The following is a 21,537-nucleotide window of genomic DNA, read 5'->3' as shown; positions in this document are numbered from 1 at the left end:
AAACATCACATAGGAGACCAGCTCTTTTGGCAGCACTAATCCGTGGCTGTGTGTTTGAAAGCGTAGGGGGGTGGGGGGGTGGGGATATCTGAACTCTGAGGTGGAGAGAGACTACTGATGTGTTGTCCAGAAATCATTACAGAGAGAGGGTATAATTATATTGTCCTCTCTCTCCTAACACCGATTATTGCCATATATCCATGGTCTCAGCTCCTTCCAAATCCATTCTCAGTGAAAACTCCTGTCACAATTCATCCACACAATCCAATGCCTTCTGAGTCAAGCCAGATAGCAGTAGGACCCCATCAGCAGCTCTTTGCTTGTAAGGTCATCCGCACATTTCACAAAGATAACAAAGGTAGACATGTATCTGTTGGTGCAAATGACAAAGAGCCCCCCTGGGGACACTTGGTTTGATTAGATCCAAACCAGTGATTAAACACACAATAGAAAATGTAAAAACACAAAACAACATATTTTGGGTAAATATAGTGTGTGTGTGTGTGTGTGTGTGTGTGTGTGTGTGTGTGTGTGTGTGTGTGTGTGTGTGTGTGTGTGTGTGTGTGTGTGTGTGTGTGTGTGTGTGTGTTTGTGTGTGTGTGTGTGTGCGTGCGTGCGTGCGTGCGTGCGTGCGCTCACAGGACTTGAAGCAGCAGAACCAGTGGCAGGTGTTTGAGCGGCAGCTAGATGAGAGTCGCTGTGCTGTGCTGGAGCTTCAGAGAGAAAACACTTCACTGAAAGAACAACTCAAACAAAGGTAGAGAGAGGAGAGGAAACACCATTTGGTCAGTTATAGGTTATGCCGATATTATTTACATGCATTCTGCTCCCTCCTCACTAAAACCACTGGATGCAATCTACCACTCTGCCGTGCGGTTTATAACCGGAGATGGGTTTCTATGAAAAGGTCGGTTGACCATCATGAGATCATACGAGATGACAGCACAGCACTGTTTTTATCTACAAAGCCTTACTTAATTATCCTAATTAAGTAATCATCTTAACATCCTGAAGTTCACACCTGTTCTCAAGACTACTTTGTTTTAGAAATCCCCAAATGTTAGTTCTGAACTGGGCGAGACAGCTTTTCTCACATGTGGAACTGTCTACAATACATTTGTTTTAAAACTGAAAAACTTGATTTAACTAATCTAGCTGTCCTGTCTATTATCTTGTAATTATTTATTTTACCTGCCTCAATTCACCTTCCTGAATAAATAACGGTGAAAGAAAGGAAGAAGAGGAGAGCAGTATAGGAGAGGAGTGAGGAAACCAAAGTGGGGAGAAAATGCTATTGCTAAAATACAGTATTTTATTGCATTATATTGGCTGGGCTGCTCCTCTCCTCAGGTTGAGCCAGGAGGAGTCCGAGGCCCAGGAGAAAGAGGAGGAGGAGCGTGTGGAGGCGCTGCAGAAGAGAGACGCCGACAAGCTGGAGGAGGAGGCGCAGCACCTGAAAGAGGAGGTGGAGAAACTGCGGGTGGAAATGGAGAAACTGGAGGAGTCCCAGAAGCACTGGGAGGAGAGGAAGGAGGAGGAGACCAGAGAGGAGGAGGAGGAGCGGAGAAGAGAGGAGGAGGAGGAGAGGAGAAGAGAGGAGGTGGAGGACATCAGGAGAGAGCACAAGCGCGAGATGCAGAGCTTGGTCTCCGACTACAGCAGTGCCCAGAAGAACCTGCAGGCGCGCATCGTGGCCCTGGAGACTGAGTGAGTAGGGCAGATGATGCACAGTCAGTACATATACACCCACATGACCTGTCATCTCCATGCTGTGTCAACGGCTTGCAATCTACTCTGACACTCCAACACTGACATATGGAATATTATATGAGGATAGGGTACTGTATATGGATGAAAATAAACGTGTGTGTGTGTGTGTGTGTGTTTCAGGCTCCAAGAGAGGGAGGATAAGTGCAGGAGGAGAGAGCCTCGACATGATGACCTGCAGCTGGGGAGACTCCAGGATAGACTAACAGAGAGAGACCAGCTCATCAAACGACTTGTGGTGAGAGAACACGAGCACACGCACGCACGCACCCGCACACATATATTTGTGTGTTCACCATTTTGTATTTTCTCAAGCCCAGCACATTCGTCAAGGTCATCAGTTTCACTCCAGATATGTTATATGTTGACCAGTATGACCAGAAATACTGGGTCATACGCATTGTAAGATCAGTTATTTTGAGCAGTATGACCAGAAATACTGGGTCATACGCATTGTGAGATCGGTTATTTTCAAATGGCCGATATGTTTTGTAATAATAATCAAAATCTACAAAGTAACTAGTAAGTAATCTTGTCAGATAATTGTATAGTGGCGTAAAAGTACAATATTTGCCTCTGAAATGTAGTGGAGTAGAAGTAAAAGTACTGCCAATTTGACATACTCAAGTAAAGTACAAATACCTCAAAAGTGTGCTTAAGTACAGTACTTAAGTAAGTGTACTTAGTTACTTTCCACCACTGGAGGCTTGAGAACGAGGTCAGTGAATGCATGTCCGTCCTTGTCATCGTCCTTCTCCCACCGCAGGACGAGAGGCACCAGCTGCAGGTCCACCCCCCCCCTGTGGCCGCCGGGGGGGACAACAGCAGCACCCTCAGACGGGACAACAGATCCCGCCCCGGGAGCAGCGTCACCACGCCGACCATGAGGGTGAGACCACTTGTGCTGCTTGTCCGTTTTGCTTGTCAAGGCCTATTCATAGTGGTGAGGTGACCACCGTTGGTTAGTAAAAACAGAGAGATGTGCTGTGTGAGCGGTGCGGTGACCACCGCGGCGTGACGTCCTGTTGTCGTTTTCGGTGGTCACCTCTTCACCGGAAACACATCAGGCTATTGTTTACAATGCTGTCAATTTAATATGACATGTTTATTATGTTTGACTGAAACTTATGATCTGCAATATATATATATATATGTTTTTTTTAATCAACAAAGCTGAGAAAGGCTGTGAAAAAAATGGTTTTGCCATGTGTGTACCATAATGTAAATTCACGTCATTCTGTGTAGACTAGAGTAAAGCCAGTCGTGTGTGTGTGCATTTGGTATGTTTGAGCGCATCATGTGATTGCATGGATTAAAGCAAAATAAAATCTCACAACTGAAAAATGTTGCTAGGCCAATTCCTAATAATATGTAATTTGTGAAACAGTGAAAGGAGCCACCACACACCTACACACTTTACACAATATGTGAAATTACGATGTTTTGGTAGCCATACAGCTAACCAGCTGAAGAAATTGCAGATTGAGGCGTCAACGATTGTGATTATGAAATGTCTGAGATAATTAGGGGTTTGTGGAAGACTGAATTAACTAATATCCAAAAATAGGCTATCTACAAGCTTACAACACACCGTGCTGCGACGTGTTGTAAGCTTGTAGATAGCCTGCAGGACACACTTCTAAAGAAGACATGCTGACTTCTATGGAATCCGAATGAATGAAATCAGTCGTGGCGACTGAGAACTTTAATCCATGTGGCCGTGTGTCCACAGAGGAAGCGTCTGGAGGAGTCTCCGACGCGCGGCGGCACCACAGGCTCCTACGACAGAAGCCTCCTCCTTCCGCCCTCCTCGTCTTCCTCGTCGTCTCCCTCCTCCTCGTCGTCTTTTCAGCAGCGCTCCTCGTCCACGCTCCCCCACGCCTCCTCCACCTCCTCTCACCCCCAGGCGTCCGCCCACTACTCCACCTCCTCGCTGCCCCACAAGCACACCGCCTCCCCCGGCCAGCAGCAGCATTCCTCCCCGTTGCTACAGCGCGGTGGCGCCGCCGCCGCCCGGTCTCAGACCTCCTCCTGCACGCCTCCCACCCCGGCTCCCACCGCGCCGCTCCCCGTCTGCCCCTCCCCGCAGGCGGGCATCCGCTATGTCAGTCCCGCTGGCCAGGAGCCGCGATCGCAACACCTGCAGCAGGGCCAGCCAGTCAGGTGATAGCATAGATCTATGATGCAACAAAGGCTGTCATTTTGCAAACAAGCTAAAGCCACGAGTTTGTCTAATAATGTCCTCTGTTTGTTTTTGTCATTTTCCACCAGGGGCCCTTATTTAGAACCAAGGGGGACTGTGACGGAGGGGCTAAAGCAGGAGTGGTTCACCAAATACTTCTCCTTCTGAACACACACACACACACAAACACACACACACACACACACACACACACACACACACACACACACACACACACACACACACACACACACACACACACACACACACACACAGCTTCATACAGCCCATTGCCTCTTCTTCACACCAAGTTTGTCTTGTACTACATACAGTAGCCTACTACATACACAAATTACTGTACACATACATACAAACATGCACAACTACACCAATACATACAGGCATATCACCAGCAAGGCCATCGCTCAAACATTGCCTCAAAGCTCAACCAAAAAGTGCTTCTCAAACACATGCCTGACCTCTTCCCAAACATGCCCAGGGTCTTTGTATAGTTTGGAATGTCTCTTTAACTTTTTAAAGCCGTCTTCCTTCTTTTTTCATTTCATGTAACCATTGATGTACTGTATGACCCACATCGCCTGACTCAATGCAAACCTTTACATTTCATACAAGCATCATACTGTATGTACAGTACTCATTTACTCTCATAGAGGCATAGATTGCATTCATTCAAGGTCCTGCTCTATTATACACATACATTATGCATACAAAAAACTGACCATACCAAATTTAAGCTTGTTTCAAAGCAAATATGTACAATAATGATGAAATTTAATAAATAACTTTGTTTTTATTTTACTTTTTATTTTTTTAACTGCTTTCTCGGGATGCTGTGACTGCAAAGCAAGGTGAAGTGACGCTACTCACCCAGTAAATTGGGTTCAAATTTCAAAAGTTCACACTCAACAGATAACAGGAATATTGGAGCTGGAATTAAGAGTTTGAGATAACCCTTGAGCTGCAAATTGTTATAATTCTTATAAGATCAAGCAAAAACATCAAAATATAGCACATTTTATGCATAACTTACACTATTTTCCATATATATTAAACCTCACAAAGAAACGTAAATTTAGAAATTGTCACAATAATAAATAATTTATATGATTTAATCTTCATATAATCAATCCTCACTAATGCTCATAAGATGGTACCATTTCTGTCAACTCAGTTTGTCTCTCAGAGGGCTAAGATTCCAAACGCTTCACATTTTATTTTATTAATTTATGCAAGAACAATGGCTTCTATGTCAGCATGCTAACTTTCAAGGAATAGAAAGGCTTCTATAAACTTGGAAACCCCATCGATGTCATTGGTAAGTTACTGTCCACCGCCTACCAATGAGACAGTGAATACAGAAATTGTACCATCTTATTAGAAGTATTATGGACCAATTATAAGACGTGGTTTAAAATGGCTTAAGTGCTCCTTTAAGGTCAGGCAATTGTGGCAGCCCCTGGCATGGCTGTGAAGGCCATGTCTTTAATGGAAGTCTTTGCTATATATGCTATACTGTAGGTGTTGCTGATGAATGGATGCTGAATGGAGGGCTGAATGTGATGACTCTTTTTTGTTAATGGAAGGTTTGGTATTCTAGTTTCCACACCTTCCCTCATCAGCCATTGAAAGCGATCCATGGCCAAGTATTGCCAGCCTAGCTTGATGATGTCACAAGCGTTGTGCCTCATTCACAAAATGCACATTCAGATGTGATATTCAAGTGTACTTACAAACGTTTCCCCAAACATGGCAACATTTTTTTTTCGTTAGATTAATTCGGCCCGGGCTTTTAGCAGTGCATCTGATGAAGGCTCTAGTCGAAACATGTCATATTCACTGGCAAGACAGCTGCAGCCAATTAAAATATTGGTTAGGTGTCACTGTACACCAAAGGAGCACCGACAACCGTCATGCTTGCTAACCGGTACACCTAAATCAAACATAACCATATAACTAAATGAGCTGCAGATGTGTTGAGCCCGTTTGTGCACAATAGGCCCGCTCAACAGTCGGCTTAAGAATGTTACTCAAATCATGTTGTGTATATACCGTTTCCAAAATATATTTACTTCCATTTTTCTCAAATAAAGTGTCTTTCTTTAAATACACCTTTCATAACTGCACACAGGCAAAAAAAACTGCACAAAACAGACAAGGCATGTCAACCGTTTTATTTTGTTCATGCAAAAACGGATGCAAAAAATTTAAAGCATAATTTCTTTAGAAATCAGAAAACAAAAAACAAATTTGTAAAAAGTGAATACACCATTGCACATAAAAACGACAGGGTGTCTAATGAAGTACTGTCACCTCATAGACACATGAAAAACACAAAAATTGTGGCACTCCATCTTTAAGGGCCTTTCAAATGGGAAGAGATATAACTCGCCTATATTTCCAATGAGACCTGCATTCTTTTTTTTTCTGTACGCATGGAGAAGTCGAGGGGCAACAACGCTTGCGTTGTCGGCTGTCGCGCCCCCTCTTGAGCAGACCTGGAGTAGACCCGCCGTTCAAATCAAAACAATCCGCTTTGCAGTGCCTCTGTGGCAGAGCGGTACTGCAGCAGGTTGTCATGGATGTGGTCCAGTTCCTCCCGGGCCTTCTTGGCCCTCAATCCTTGAACCCGGTACTTCATGGAGAGCAGCTTGCTACACAGGTAGTGGAGCCACATGACGTTTGAGTGAGGCAGGTAGTCATCCCACTTGTTACTGGGGGGTAGAGACATAGACATGTCATTTTCTGGTGGATGTTTACACACACCCCACAATGTATGTTTCTATATCAGTGGTTCTCAAACCTTTTTCATGTCTGGGAGCCCCACAATTTTATACAATTAGCTGCCGATCCCCATTTCAAAATATTTTGTTTCAGGGACCCCCAGAAGCAAACATGAGCAAAAAATGTTGCAAAAAATGCATGTTCTCCCCGTGTCCCCTAGGGTAGGTACCCTCACAAAAAACATGCAGTAATCCTGGTCACTAAACTGCCTCCCCCTGGCCAGCCAGGGCGCCTGATGGAGGGGAAAGGAACTGGTTGGAATAACGTGTTCCTTCCACGCGCTACGTCCAACCAGGGAAACTCCCCCCTGTCAGGTGTAAAGGAGCAACTTGGACACTCAGGCATGAAGGAAGCATGAGTTCAAGTCCTTTGCTCTCCCCTTGTCCCCCATAAATGGGTTACAAAATAAAAAATATATATACACCGGTATATAAAAAAAAAGATTTGCACACCGTTTTCACAATCTTTAAAAAAAAATAAGCTTGTAGATCTGCTATTTTTCAACAGTTTAAAAGCTATAAGGTGACACAGATGCGTCCTCGGGTCTAAATGGGTTTATACCCAGAGAAGCTAAAACAATACTTGCGGAACCAGACACTAGTACTGACCCGTTCTGCTCTCTCATCAGCCGATAGATCTCGTACTGATGGTCTCCCTGGCCCATGAAGAGCTCCTCGTCCTCAGAGATGTCGCATGCCACCGTCAACCCATCTGAACAGAGATCATATTACTGGGTCACAAACAGTGGGTCACGGACACATTTGTATGGGTCCCTTTATTTTTTGTTTCCTACATCGTTTATTATTTCAAAACATTTTAAAGAAATAAGATTTTCATGAATTGAACACAAAATCCAATGATCTTTCAGTAATTTTGTGAAGAAACTCAACAAAAGAAATTCCATAAATTAGAAAACAAATGTTTAAAGGACCACTTCACCACTTTTCAACCTATCTTCATATAATAGGTCCTCACTAATAATCATGATAAAATGGCACGATTTTTTTTTAACGATTCATTAGGCAGATTCTTCTTTTAAACAAGATTTTTTTACAAAATGTTTAGATTTTCATTATCATGAGAAAGATGGCTTCCATTTTCGCATTGCAACTTTTCAGGACTAGAAAGCCTGCAGTTTCTATTAGCTTGTATTCCCCATCGATGATGTCACTGGAAGACTGAACTGCCCACAGCCCTCCTATGAAACACAGACCGAGTAGAAAAAGATTTGCGCCATTTTTTCATGATTATTAGTGAGGACCTATTATATGAAGATAGGCTGAAAAGTGGTGAAGTGGTCCTTTAAGTAGTAGTGGAATTAGCCATGTAAGAGCCTCTATTTAATTTTAATAATGTAATAATTAATTTAACATTTATCAAGGTTGACAATTCTTGATTTTGGGCATTATACTTTAGCTATTGAAAAATAGCAGATCTACAAGCTCATAGCACGCCACCGAGTGGCATGCTACAAGCTTGTAGGTCTGCTATTTTTGAAAAATCGTGAAAATGCAGCACAAATCTTTGATTTTTTTTATTTCGACGTCAGGTCTAAATGGGTTAACACAATTTTGGAGTGTCCGGCAAAGCCATGGAGGATTTGAACCCAGTCTCTAGTCTACAGTGACTGGTGGGCAGTAATGTATGCACATCAGATCTTGTCACAGAAAAGTGCTAAGAAAGGTATTTACAGGGAAGGTTGTCCAGAGCAGACTGATGTGTCCTAGTTTCTTGTTTGAACACCATTTATATGACCATGGTTTTACTCCGATCTAAAAAAGGAACGTCTACAAAAATGATAAATCTGCCTGAATTATAAATTGTAAATGCACAAGCCTTTCACCATATAAAAACAGAAACAAAAAGTGAGATGACCCAACTGACCGATTTCCAGCCTGGACAGAGAGTAGTCGATGATGCGAACAAGCACCCCTTTGGTGTCCAGAGAATGCTCCGTTTCATTGAGGAAGAAGCCGACTGACTTCTCCTTGGTGGTCTTTACTAATATGTTGCCCCAGTGGAGATCTCTAGAGAGAACACCAGCACAGGGGGATGAGACACCAGGAGACAATGGCAATCACACTTAAGTAATGAAGCATACAAATAGTCACAAACGCACACAAGTATGCACTATGCAGTGGTTCTCAAGTGCGGTCGAGCCTTCCAGGAGGCCCCCAGCAAGATGGAAATGACACTAGCATGCAGCTGCAACTGCAACTTGACACATCTGCAAAGCGTTTGTTTTTTTGCCGATGCGTCAAGTTTCAGCCGTGTACGAGCGTCATTTTCATCCAGCTGTTTAAAAATCCGAAAAGATGCCTGGTCTAGGCGTTTGACGCAGAAGTATGCTTACAGTACCCTTTCCGGGTACTGTAAAACATTGGCTTGTGATTGGCTGATCAACCCATAGCGATGATTTGATTGGCTGAGCAAAGTACATATTGAAGATAAAAGTGAGGGCAGAAAAATGAAGGCCGGAATGACATTTGTGATGATTTGATTGGCTGAGCACGGAATGTGATGCTTAATGATGTATGATGATAAGAGTGCCCGTCACTTTACACAGGTGTGATTTTGAGGGGCACTAGCCCCTCCTACATACAGGTTTTGGTTACCATCCACAAACTTTGTCTTAAACAAACATTAAATTCCCATTGACAATGAAAAAGAGAATTGTACGTCATAGTGTCTGAGCAAATAGGCATAGTGTCTATTTTACGTCATGATCAATGATGTATGATGATAAGAGCACACCTCACTTCACACGGATGTGATAATTTTTTAACAATTCTGAACAATAATTGAACCAATAAATAACTAAATCAATAAAATGAATGAATGCACACTACCTGTGCTCAAAGCGCAGCTGCTGTTCAGCCACAGCCAGTGCAGCGGTCACTTGGTGGAGGATGCTCTTCGCCACCGCCAGAGAGGACAGCTTCATGACACAGGGTTGACAACCATTAAAGACTGGATCCGTGTTATATATCCCAAACAATGAATGAATACAGTCTTGGAATAATTGATTCAGTGTCTTTAGAGGGTTTACCGTTCCATTGCTGTTCTCCAGGTCACTGCCACCGAACTCAAACTCCAGGATCAGAAATAGCTGTTCATCGTCGAAGAAGTCTGTACAAGAGAACACAGACAGATAAATGCAATGTACAAATAAATGAAGTCTTATTCGTTATATCCTTGCTCTCGAGCAGAACTTAAACATAAATTAATGCACTATTTAATCATCCAAGTGTATGTGTCAACCCAAAAGTAAGACATATTTCCCCCTCTGACCTGGTCGGTCATTCTCTGAGCCTTTCTGGCGGTCGAAGGCATCCCAGGCCTTCAGCATGACTGCAGGGTAGCTGCCTTTTACACAATGGACACTGCAACGAGACAAGGCACCTCATGTCACATCTGCATACAAAACCACTAGAGGAAAAGCTGACAGGGCAAAGCACTTGAGGGACTAGGAGAAAGGACAGGAGAGAAGGGTTCTTACCCATGGAGTCGGATGAAGCCATACGTCTGGTTGTGTTGCTTCTCTTTCAGGCTGCTCAACTCCCTAGAGGGAATAAACATTCAGACGTGTTAGTCATTAATCCAATATGAGAGTTGGCACTGAATTAATGTTACATTGTTAGCTTTCCCAGGAATATTCCCAAAGAGATGCAGAATACAAGGGAATCCCAGGCCAAGGACAGGTTTTGCGCAGAAACCTTGCATCTCCACATTTAAACTTTTTTTTTTTTTTCCTCGATCCTTCAAACAAAGTGCACCCGTCATAAAAGTAGAGAAAATAGATCTACATCAATCACATCGCTCACATCGTGACATGCGAGTTTGACAAGGTTTCCACCTCACAGCGCCAAGATAATAGGCCCACTCTCAGCCGTTTCAACAGTTAATTGTCAGCCCATTTCACTGGTAGCTTCATATAGCCACTGGATCAACAAACCCCCATTTTGATTGACAACTACATCAAGCTGCCTTTTTGTTTGGTGGATGGCTTTTTTTTTAAAGATTTTTGGGGGCTTTTCTGCCTATATTGAGAGTATCAAGTGAAGATGGACAGGAAAGAGGGAGAGAGAACGGGAGAGATATGCAGCAAAGGTCGTCATGAACGGAACTCGAACACACAACACGCTGTCAGGCTAAAGCCTATATGGCATGCACCTAGACCACATGGTCAGCGGGCCCGGTGGAGGGCCTATTTTATGCATTTTGGGAATAGGAAGACAGGAAACCAAGGGCAGAGGAGATTGTTGGATGAGTTTTATTAGATTTCAGCATGTCATCAGTAAGCCAACTCAGGGCAAGGACCCCCAAATAGTCTTAATCTCTGACCCGATGGTCAGGAGACAATTAAGCCCCTGAGCAAGCATTAGTGAAATGGTAGCTTTAAGTTCACCGCATCTTACTTACTTGGAGATAATCGTCTCATGGAGAATGTCTCCAAATGTCTTCTGTTCTTCTCCATTCACTTTCTCCTTGCCTTCAATCGGAATGATCTATCAAGACAAAGATTGTCATTTATGAGAGACACACACACAACTAGAACACCGTTCCCAAACAGTGGGTCATTTTTATAATTTATAAAATCAAATGTAGGTCAAAACAAAAATTACAAAATGTAATATTTTTTATTACATTTTGTAATTTTTGTTTTGACCTACATTTGATTTTAAAACATAAAAAAGCAAATAAATTGAAAACCTTTTTCCCCAGAAGTCATGAAGTAATAAAGAAAAAGCAAAATGAAAACATGTTTAAGAAGTAGTGAAATTAGCCAATCTACAAGCTTGATACCGGTAGATATGCTATTTCACTAGTTTGAGCCCCGGGGAGAGAAAAGTGTTCCCTTTTGGGTCACAGGCTAAAATGTTTGAGAACCACTGAACTAGAAGGCCTGTTGAAGATTATAAAACCAAAGTTTAGTCTTCCTACAGCATCATACACACCTTGAGTGCAACGGTGTCCCCAGAAGCATCGACGGTGGAGAAAACCTCTCCAAAGGTCCCTTCCCCGATCTTCTTGCACCGTTTCAGACGCCCAGGCAGAATGCACTCCTCCCAGCACAGAGCCCCCTGCTGGTTGCACTCTGCATACACCTTCTCTGCATCGGACAGCTCGGCACCCTCACTTATATTCTGACCATGAAGACGGGAGCAGGGAGGAAGCTGGTTAGGTATGATCAGCACATGACCAAATACACCAAAACAGACGTGAATGTTTTTCCACTGTTTTCATGTGAACTAAGAATTAAAAAAGGTATAAGGTTATTCGAGCATGTAAAAACATAAGCCTGTGTGTAGGGATGTCCTGAATCTGATCACGTTTTCTTTGCTCCCGATCCGATTCTGATCATTTGATTTAGGGTATATCACAATATCCTAAATCACAAACAATATCCAGTCTAATATTATTTGGATATAATATTGATACTAGAGATGTCCCGATCAGTTTGTTTTGCTCCCGATCGGATTATTTGTAAATGACGTGATCGGCCCCGATTTCCGATCACATCGGATCGGGACAACCCTACCTGTGTGCATTTATTTGTCTGTGCTGTATAGGGCAGTTTCACATATTGGTCAGTATCCAATTCTAACAGAAATTTCAAATAAAACCCTGGTGGATTCATGTGCTAAATAACATAAGGTTGTATTGCTCAAATCAGTCAATGCATACATTCTTTACTACTTTTTAACTGAACTTGGGAAATCAAACGATAACATTTGGCACAATGACGGATGTGTAGTATCCTATACAAATAACTTTCAGTTTTATTTTTTTAAAGCAGGGAAAACAAACATTTAGATTTACTAGTAATAATTGATAACAGATATCTTTATGCATGTATGTGCTATGCAGCCGGTGTAGCTGTGTATGCTTACCAGAAAAGGACTGCTGTTCTGCAGTCGTGACTGGAGCCGTCTGGAGAATGGTGTACTTTTAACGGGCATGTCATATAGATCCATGTTTCCGTCGACCAGGCCTGCCCTCCCAGGAGACTCCAACATAGAGGTCTGGAGCTTCCTAGGAGTAATCCTCACTAGGATGGAGAGAGTGGAAGGGAAATATAACAATGATGATCTTTATAATGATAAAGATTATACCATCTAGAGCAGTGGTTCTGAAAGTGGGGTCTGGGGATGTCCAGGGGTCCGACTCCTAGACGGTCCCCAGAACAGTTTAAACATTTCATCCACATTTTATTTTTTGGCTATTTGAACATAGCTGATCTACATGATCACAAGATCAGCCTTTTTATTTTTTTTAAAGAACTGTTGACACATCTCTAATTAAATGGGGGCCCTGGCACAGTTTTTTTTATAAACGCATTAAAACCAGGAAAGCATCCATGTCATTTTAGATTTTTGTGTTGGCTATTCAAAAATAGTAGATCTACAAGCTTGCAGTTGTGCCGCGATGCAAGCTTGTACATCTGCCATTTTTTTGTGCGATTACTACCGATTTAGAAGGCATTTGTGGAATGGGCCTCAGTAAGTGAGAAAGCCAAATGCATATCAATTTATGGAAGATGCTTTTGAACATGTATTCTGTTGCTAGTTTAACAACAACAATTTAATCTTAAAACTAATGACAGAAAATAGCCGCTCTACAAGCTCGCAACACGTTGCACGACGTGTTGCGAGCTTGTAGATCGGCTATTTTAGGTGCGCAACATGCTTCCAGACATGCTGGTTTCTATGGAATCCGAATGACTGAAATCAGTGGTGACGACTGAGAACTTTAATCCATGATGTGGTGTGTGTCCGGTACCTGTAACCCTGCGGTGCACAGAGAGCTGAGCTTTCAGGTGGCTCCAGGTGTGCGTCTCAGGCGTTAGGTTTGCCAGCAGAGAGGAGGGGTCCAGGTGGCTGGCCAAGGCTCTGACCGGAGTGGAGAATACCATACCAGAGCCAAGGAGCAGGCCCTCATTGACCACCTGAAGACAAACAAAATAAAAATCACCGTTTACAGTTTACGTGTGATGTGCTCGCTCCATCGTATTGTAGTATTCCATGACAAAAGAAGTAGAGTGAGAGCAAAGGGTACTCTCAATAGTCGTTTTGTAGCTGCTATTAAGATTAATTCGGTGCAAACAATCTGTAGTTTCAACACACTTGCCCATGTGTTAATTGTGTTATGTTCAACCCAGTGTGTGTAAACACTAAATGATGTTTAAGTTCAGTACCATTCTTTAAGCTTTTTGTGTCTGTATGTGGCATTGTCACCTTGGTTTCATTATTTGTGTATGCGTGTCTTGTGGCATTGTCACCTTGGGTTCATTATTTGTGTATGCGTGTCTTGTGGCATTGTCACCTTGGGTTCATTATTTGTGTATGCGTGTCTTGTGGCATTGTCACCTTGGGTTCATTATGATGTCCAGACAACAGTTCAGTAATGCTGCAGTCCCCAGCCTTGCTTCCTTCCCTTAGTGCATGCCGGTTCTGGAAACCAGCTGCGCTGGCATTGCCTTTGTCTCTCCAGCGACTCACACTCTGACCACTCACAAACGCCTTCCTGGTCGTCCCAGTCCGGCCCCTTGACACACTTCGCCTCTTCGTGTCTTTGGCAGCCCGATAGAACTTTTTGGGACGACGTTCATTAGGATTCCGCACACACTCCTTAGCGTCTGTGGTCATGTCCTCGGAATGAGTGGACCCGTTTTCTCTTGCAGTGTGCTCAGAGTGCATGCCGCGTCCGTGAGCTCCAGTCCATCGTGTCGAGGCAGGTCTCTTCAGTAGAACTGTACTTTTCTTAGCAAGACATTTCTCCTTCAGCTTGGCTACGATCATTGCTGCCTTGTCTTCTGGCACTTGCTTACTGACCTGTTGCTGGTGTGAAAGGCTACTGGTGTGGACATCTGTGACTGAAGATTTAGTGTCTGAAGAGTCGCATTGGGCCACTGATTGGCTAGTATCCACTGAAAGGAAATGATTAAATGTGTCAGTTATCAACTCTGACGGATAAACGCTTTGACCATCAAGTAATGACGCTGAACAGTCAGTTACATGACAAGGCGGTCCAGGACACAGCCGGTCTGGGAGGTTTTCAGTCTGACCACGCTCCACCATTTGTGACTCTTCAGTGGTTTGTGGGCACAAGGCTGAGCTTGAATAGCCCAAACATGAAAAGTATGGGGTCTGAGGGAGGTCCACTCTCCCCAGCTGCACTTGGCACCACTTGCTCAAACACATGTCTTTCAGAGCATGAATGAGCATCTCTGATTCTCTGGAAACGGACAGAGGATTTTTGCCGTCACCACTTGTCTCACAAGACCTGTATGAAGAGCCAGAGTCTGAGTCATCAGAAATAAGGATCACACTTGGAGTTTCGTGCATATCTGGAGCCTCTGTGATGATCGGCATCTTACACCCAGAGCCAGGCTCCCTGAGTGGGGCAGAGAGGGGTGGAGAGAAGGAGTCTTCTGATGGGACCAGCTCCTCTGGGGCTGACAAGTCCAACATCGATACTGGTGCAGATACACCTGGCCTTTTTCCAACCAGCTGTAAGGAGGGTGTGGAGCAGAAGAGGGGTTTCCTGTGGTATGGACCAAAGGTCTGATCTTCAGCCTCGCTGATGGAGCTCTGTTGGCAGACACGTTTAATGGTGGATATTCTATGGTTCTGGACTGTGTCATTCACAGAGCTCTCAGGACTGAAGTTCAATTTGGCCTCGCGTCTACATGGCATTTTGGCATTGGAAACACCTTTTCCCAGCACAAATTCACCAGAAGAGTCGATATTTGGATGGGGCATCGAGGCCTGCGAGGGACACAAGGATGTATTTTCAGAAAACCCATGCAGTTTCGCCATTGCATTCAAGTGGTTGGCAACAAAGTGTATCCATTTAGTTTGGCCTAGTAATGTTTGGTTTTACTTGAGAGGGGTATAAGCATATTGAATGAGAGATGGTCTTACAATGCTACAGGGTCCCCTACGTTGGCTGACCAATTGGGCAGGAAGAGGCGGGGCCATACTGCAAGAGAGACAGATAGGAGATTAAGAATATTGCCTGGACAGCGGACACACTTTAGTACCATCTACAATCAGTACAAGCTCATGTGATACTGTAGTAGATGAAGGCAATATAATAAATAAATAAATGCAGAACTCCGATGATTGGTGTATTTCCACCCACAAATCAAATCAATTTAAAAACCGGTGTCTGTACAGTTGCATGAACTGCTGCACCACTGCATGTCTCCCCAACAATACTGGAAAGGTTACTACTAGTCACGTACAATCTAAATAAAACTAAACTACTAGAGTCATGTACAATCTCACTCTAAAGTAAACGCTATGATAACATCTTGCTGATCTGGCAGTGTCAGTTGTGTACAGTATACTTAACAGAAGGCACTGACCCGTTTTCATCTGGCTAGTGTGCTTACAATCATGCTGCTGGCTATATTTAGAGATTGTGTATTGTTGTGCATCTAGGCTTGTGCCGTGTCGTGTCATATTTAAATATAAACCTTTCAACTATTAAGATTGTTACATGTTTATTTGTCAATAAACATGTTAAACAAAAAAATATGCTAAACAGAGTTAACCCATTCAATATGGGAAATCATCCCCGTCATATTAGATTTTTGAAATACATCGTTGCCGCCATTTTGTTGTTGCCGTCATTTTCGGCCAGATTCAATGAGACAATACAATGGGTGAGTCAGCTAGGTCAGGAGGTAACAGTGGGCACACTGCCAAAAAAGTATGGGAACCACTGCCCTACTTCACCATACGAGTGTGTCACACAAAAGCAGTAAAAAAAACAAAATCAGGTCTAAATGGGTAAAGGGACATGCATCCAACGTCTCCATGCTGGTATAATGCAACTCAAGTCCACCCCATCCGTGTTCACCTCATACAGACCTTGCTGGTTTATTAGTCTTTGGAATGGAGGAGTCAGAAGGTCCCTTCTTCGTGGCTTAAAAACTGAAAAAAAGTTATTTGGTGGTGGACTATATAGAAAACTTAACTCTGCATGTACAAATGGAACCAAGTGGACCCCTCATCCATTTGTATACGTTTTGAGTCAACATTGAGGATTTCACACACAGTACATTGGGGTTCCACAAGTCTTCCAGCTTCCAGAGATAGAAATGGTATCAACCTGAGGTCTGTGGTCTGGGGGTCCTTGAAATGGAAAAGGTTGAGAATCATCACTGATATAACACACCTGGTCTGCTTCAGTTCTACTTCTAAACAGCTGGCAGACATGGCCGAGTTTGAAGAAGAGGTTTCACTGGCCGGCTGAACGTTCCTCCTCAACAGACGCTCCTGCCTGGACACAAGGTTACCTCTCCTGTTCACACGCAGACAAATAGATTTATTTCCCATTAGTCATAGTCACAGAGAACTTCATACATGATGCCTGGATCAAAGTTAGCAGTCTGATAAGTAATACTACACTCAGTGGTTAACAGGACAATGCCAATAATACCTTACTTATTATCATCAATAAACATTTCAAAATATGTAAAACTGACTTAACAGACTGCACATGTTGTTGGCATATGCATCCGACATTTCCATGCTTGCTGTCATAATGCAGTGCCCAAGGCCCCAATCACGGCATACACACCTTGCTTTAGAAGGTTCGCAGTTCTCCTTCAAGGAAACTACGGATTTCTTCTTAGTAGTGCGCACTCTTCTACTGCAGACAGTACTCTTCTTTCTGTAATAAATAACAACCGTTTAAGAAGAGGATGGTGAGGGGGACACACTGTAAAATCCTGAGAGCTAATTTAACTTAGTTGAGTGTACAGTAACACATTTGAACACTTGTTAAAGCAGCACAGTTTGGGGTATCAGTGGCCATTTTGGACAAATATGGCAGCCAGAAGTCTGATTTTAAATTCATTACCCTAGCCCATATTTGTCTTTAAAGGACCAGAGCTATCTTTTATCATGGCTTTTATCATTCATGGTTTCAGACAGTACCAGTAACAGTTTTTGTATTGACTAATTTGACTTGTGCTTTCGTTTGAAATGTTCCAATTCATTTATACATACTGTGAAATGTACTGATTCTACTGAAATAAAATGTCCAATCACTAGATTTTCGAGCACGCACTCTTCATGATCATGGAACCTCACCCACTGGCCACCGCCGAGAACCGGAACTTAAAGGGCAAGTTCAAGATAGCCATGCTTCCTTTGGATATCAAACTGTGCCTGTGGATCATTAGCCCCATATGTTCCCTCTCCCTTCGCTCATTCTGTAGCTCCGAGCTACAGAATGAGCGTAGGGAGAGGGAACATATGGGGCTAGTTGATCATTTAAATTAAAAAAGGGTGACTGACATAAATAACAACATACCTCCTCTCCGTGGGTTCTACACAGACGGAGGGGTTCGAAGAGTTTGCAGCCGCACTGCTGTCAAAGATATGCTGTCTGTTGTCGGCGTCTGGCGGCCAAGCAGCAGCAGACAAACTGCAAGTGGCTTTACGGTAGGTCTTCATAGTCCGTCCGAATACCGCCTTCCCTCGGTTCATCTTTAACTTTAAAGTTAACCGTTGGTGAAGCGAAATAAATGATCAGTTGCCGACTTTTAGCCTTTAGGCACCAGACTATACGCCTCCCGCCTAGTACACGTCATTTCATTTTGATCTGATTTCATCCAAATCGGATACACCGGCCCGCTTCGCATTCAAATAAAATACGTCACATTCCTCCTTGTTTTTATCATAGCGGATGTCGAGTCAACGACAAGCCTGGACGAAACCATGCTAGCGGTGCCGTAAGCAACAATGGCAATTAAACCAAACACCGCCTCCTGCTGGCTCAGATGAACAACATCACTGAGTCTGAGAGAGGTCCACGTCCATCAATATGAGGCTGTGTGTGGCTGTGAGGTGACCATGGAGGTGACTGACTGACTGTGCCCACAAATCTGAATCGAATCGAATCTGAAGGCAGAGTGTCACTTCCTGCCTATAAACACTCACAGCATGGGCTCAATCCCACTGATTAGGGATGATACTAGGTGTGAATGCCTGGTCATTGTCCTATTGTCTTCTTTAAAGTGCTGTAAACAGTGCAATTCAATTAAGCTATATCACAGACAATATTCAACACCAGCACCATTTTCATATAGCAGAAACATGTCAAGGACTTATATGAAACTTATATGTTAGACATATATGTGGCATATGAAATTGGACCCCCTGAACATATATGTGCATATGCACTTATATGAACATATAAGCACATGTACATATTTGTACACATATGTACATAAATAATACAATAATAATACAATACAATAATAATACAATAATAAATAATACAATAATATTAATAATATAATAGCAACAATTTTATTTACACATACACAGAAATGTTTGGGAACCAGTGATGTAGCCTATTATATGTAAATTACACAATCTATTTTATCTTTCTGAATAAAAATGTATTTGTCTTACTTCTAGATCTAGACATTACGATCAGATTAATTGGCATCCCTCAAACGTTTTGAAAGTATAGTGATTTTCTTTAATTCGGTTGCAAACCAAAATCCTTCCACAGGTTGAATTCAAAAAGAAAAAAGAAATCCTTCTGGAAAAACAAATTGGCTGTTTTAAAGCTGAATATATGTTGCATTTCATTATGTTGGCTGTTCTCTCCTATGCACCTAGCATGTGTGCAAATAAATGACTTAATCTACAAAGCTAAATAAAATGTACTAAAGAGTGTTTCATGTTTTTACATCTCTGGGATTTAAGAATGCATTTATACTTAAATACAGTGGATTCTTTTCAAAGGTCATTGCATTAATAATTGTCAATTCAGGCAGAAAGTTGGTCCAGTGCTAGCTAGCTGACTAACTAACTAACTAACTAACTAACTCCTCCCTTTGATTGATCATCCCCTCATCTTCTGCTCTCGTGCCAACTGACACAGTCCACATAAGGGCAGGCAGGCCATGATCATCCAGTCATCACACACAGAACCCTGAGGAGAAGCAGAAGTATTTTCACTAGTGACAAGCCTGTCAATTTTAGTTTAACTTCACACTATTGGGAAATGCAAACAAAACGATGAAAGCACAGAATGGTGATTTATTTTTGTTGAGAAAATCAAAAGTTGTGTGAGATTTTTTATCTCCCACAGTATGGGTTCCAACTCATTGTTTGCTACTCTACACCAGGGGTCGGCAACCTTTTTGACATGAAGTGACATGAACCTTTTTTGCCATATCAACATTAAGTTCAATTATGATGCCACATACAAATGGAATATATTCTGATTGTCCATACGATAACAACCTTTATTCTTTTCATCTTCATGAATATTTCCTTTCACATCAGGATGTAATGATCATTAGACTAAAAGCAATAACCCACCTATCTCCCGGCCAGACTCACCTCCCAGTCAGAGTTATACGAGTTTGAATGACTGTAGAATTATATGCAGGATGTCATTTCTATAATCTCCATATAATTAAAAAGAAAAAACCTCTCTCTTACACTCATGCCAATGTTCACACCCGTGCTCTACACCACAACTTGACTCAATTTGACATACCGTGTTTCATTTTATATTGATGATTAATGACTATTGGGAACATGTATTTTTATACTCCCTGCTACAAACGAAATATTATTTTTCATGGCATTAAAATCTTCAGAATATGCATCAGTGTCCTTATATAATCACCCAAATGAGTGACTTTTAGATAATTTCATTTGTGGAGTAGCTCACTCACGTTGATTTGGTATCTGTTGCGGATGCTTGTCCTCAGAGCGATCATGGCTCCAGGAAGGAAGGGAACACAGCAGCTGTCCCCATTGTCCTGAGCCACTTTGATGGCCAGGATACAGGGAACAAGTGACGCACAGAGACCTGGAGAGGCAAATCCTTATTTCATATATTCCGTTATTTCATTGGATTCACGACACTGTATTATTGCTTACCCACACACACACTTGTGTCATATGTACAGTAACTGGACTCACACATCATACTTCATACACAGATTATTTAAGACATACAGATGCCACAGTCTTCACAGCAGTCGCACACATTTGAACTCCAGTCTGATGAGCCAGGCGATGCAATACTGTAGCTTGTGCCGGAGACCTGAGGCTGTGAGTTGATCGTGTTTAACTGGAATGTCATGGCTATGAACAGATGAGGGGAAAGTGTCGTTGTGAGAGAAAGACGAGATTTGATGAGGTACAAAAATTATAGGCCTTTAGTTCAAAATATACAACCCACTACACACACAGTTCAGTATTGTTTTCTCCATTTCCTTACCTGTGAATGTTAGATTTTCCAAGAGCTAGTTAGATGCTTTCTGAAAATCCGCAAATGGGAGTGCACAGCTGCAGTGTTCAACTCTTATACCCTCCTACACCCTATACCATTCTGGTGCATAGTGTTCTGGTATTTCCAATATCCGCCTCTCCATTTGGGGCTATATGAATACCTTGTACAGGCAAAAGTCAAATGTTTGAGTTTGGGGCGTGGAGGATTTCAGATTTAGATCTTTCAAAAGAGTGCACACCTACACAGTGATAACGTGGTACTGTTATCACTGGAGTGGAGAAAAGTACAAAGTGGGCATATCGCACATTATTTGTGCAACTTTGAATTAGGCTTCACCCTTAGGTGCAGGGTGTGTAACATCAAAGGCCAAAACAAATGTATAAACGGATGTAGTACTTACCATTTTAAAAACACACACACACACACACACACACACACACACACACACACACACACACACACACACACACACACACACACACACACACACACACACACACACA

General features: G+C 42.6%; 3 protein-coding genes across 5 annotated transcripts in view; 1 reads left to right on the top strand and 2 right to left on the bottom strand.

The window, feature by feature from the left end:
• The window catches only part of fam184b (family with sequence similarity 184 member B), a 30,960-nt gene extending 26,199 nt beyond the window's left edge, over window positions 1–4,761 (top strand). For all 3 annotated transcript variants that reach the window (XM_083765909.1, XM_083765908.1, XM_083765907.1), the window contains 6 exons: window positions 642–757; window positions 1,351–1,707; window positions 1,891–2,005; window positions 2,534–2,656; window positions 3,500–3,930; window positions 4,039–4,761. In XM_083765909.1, coding sequence (XP_083622035.1) covers window positions 642–757; window positions 1,351–1,707; window positions 1,891–2,005; window positions 2,534–2,656; window positions 3,500–3,930; window positions 4,039–4,117 — 1,221 coding nt within the window. In that variant the 3' untranslated portion in view covers window positions 4,118–4,761. The remainder of the gene's footprint in view (window positions 1–641; window positions 758–1,350; window positions 1,708–1,890; window positions 2,006–2,533; window positions 2,657–3,499; window positions 3,931–4,038) is intronic.
• A 1,727-nt stretch (window positions 4,762–6,488) lies between these two features.
• haspin (histone H3 associated protein kinase) lies at window positions 6,489–15,506 on the bottom strand (the record flags this gene model as incomplete). Its single annotated transcript, XM_083764467.1, has 12 exons — window positions 14,122–15,506; window positions 13,535–13,700; window positions 12,646–12,803; window positions 11,710–11,898; window positions 11,174–11,259; window positions 10,251–10,313; window positions 10,043–10,134; window positions 9,801–9,880; window positions 9,601–9,689; window positions 8,636–8,778; window positions 7,360–7,462; window positions 6,489–6,681 (listed from the first exon to the last, which is right to left on the bottom strand). Exons 1-12 carry the CDS (start codon window positions 15,448–15,450, stop codon window positions 6,489–6,491), a joined length of 2,691 nt encoding a protein of 896 aa, XP_083620593.1. The 5' UTR covers window positions 15,451–15,506.
• A 4,121-nt stretch (window positions 15,507–19,627) lies between these two features.
• LOC310858175 (cornifelin homolog) lies at window positions 19,628–21,102 on the bottom strand (the record flags this gene model as incomplete). The annotated part of the gene is made up of 4 exons (XM_083764277.1): window positions 21,023–21,102; window positions 20,758–20,886; window positions 20,472–20,608; window positions 19,628–19,717 (listed from the first exon to the last, which is right to left on the bottom strand). The coding sequence occupies exons 2-4, from the start codon at window positions 20,882–20,884 to the stop codon at window positions 19,628–19,630; spliced, it is 354 nt and encodes a 117-aa protein (XP_083620403.1). The 5' UTR covers window positions 20,885–20,886; window positions 21,023–21,102.
• Between the last annotated feature and the right edge of the window lie 435 nt (window positions 21,103–21,537).

Source organism: Protomyctophum parallelum (genome assembly GCF_964188405.1).
Source record: "Protomyctophum parallelum genome assembly, chromosome: 5".
Taxonomy (NCBI): domain Eukaryota; kingdom Metazoa; phylum Chordata; class Actinopteri; order Myctophiformes; family Myctophidae; genus Protomyctophum; species Protomyctophum parallelum.
This window is presented reverse-complemented; position numbering and strand designations above follow the sequence as displayed.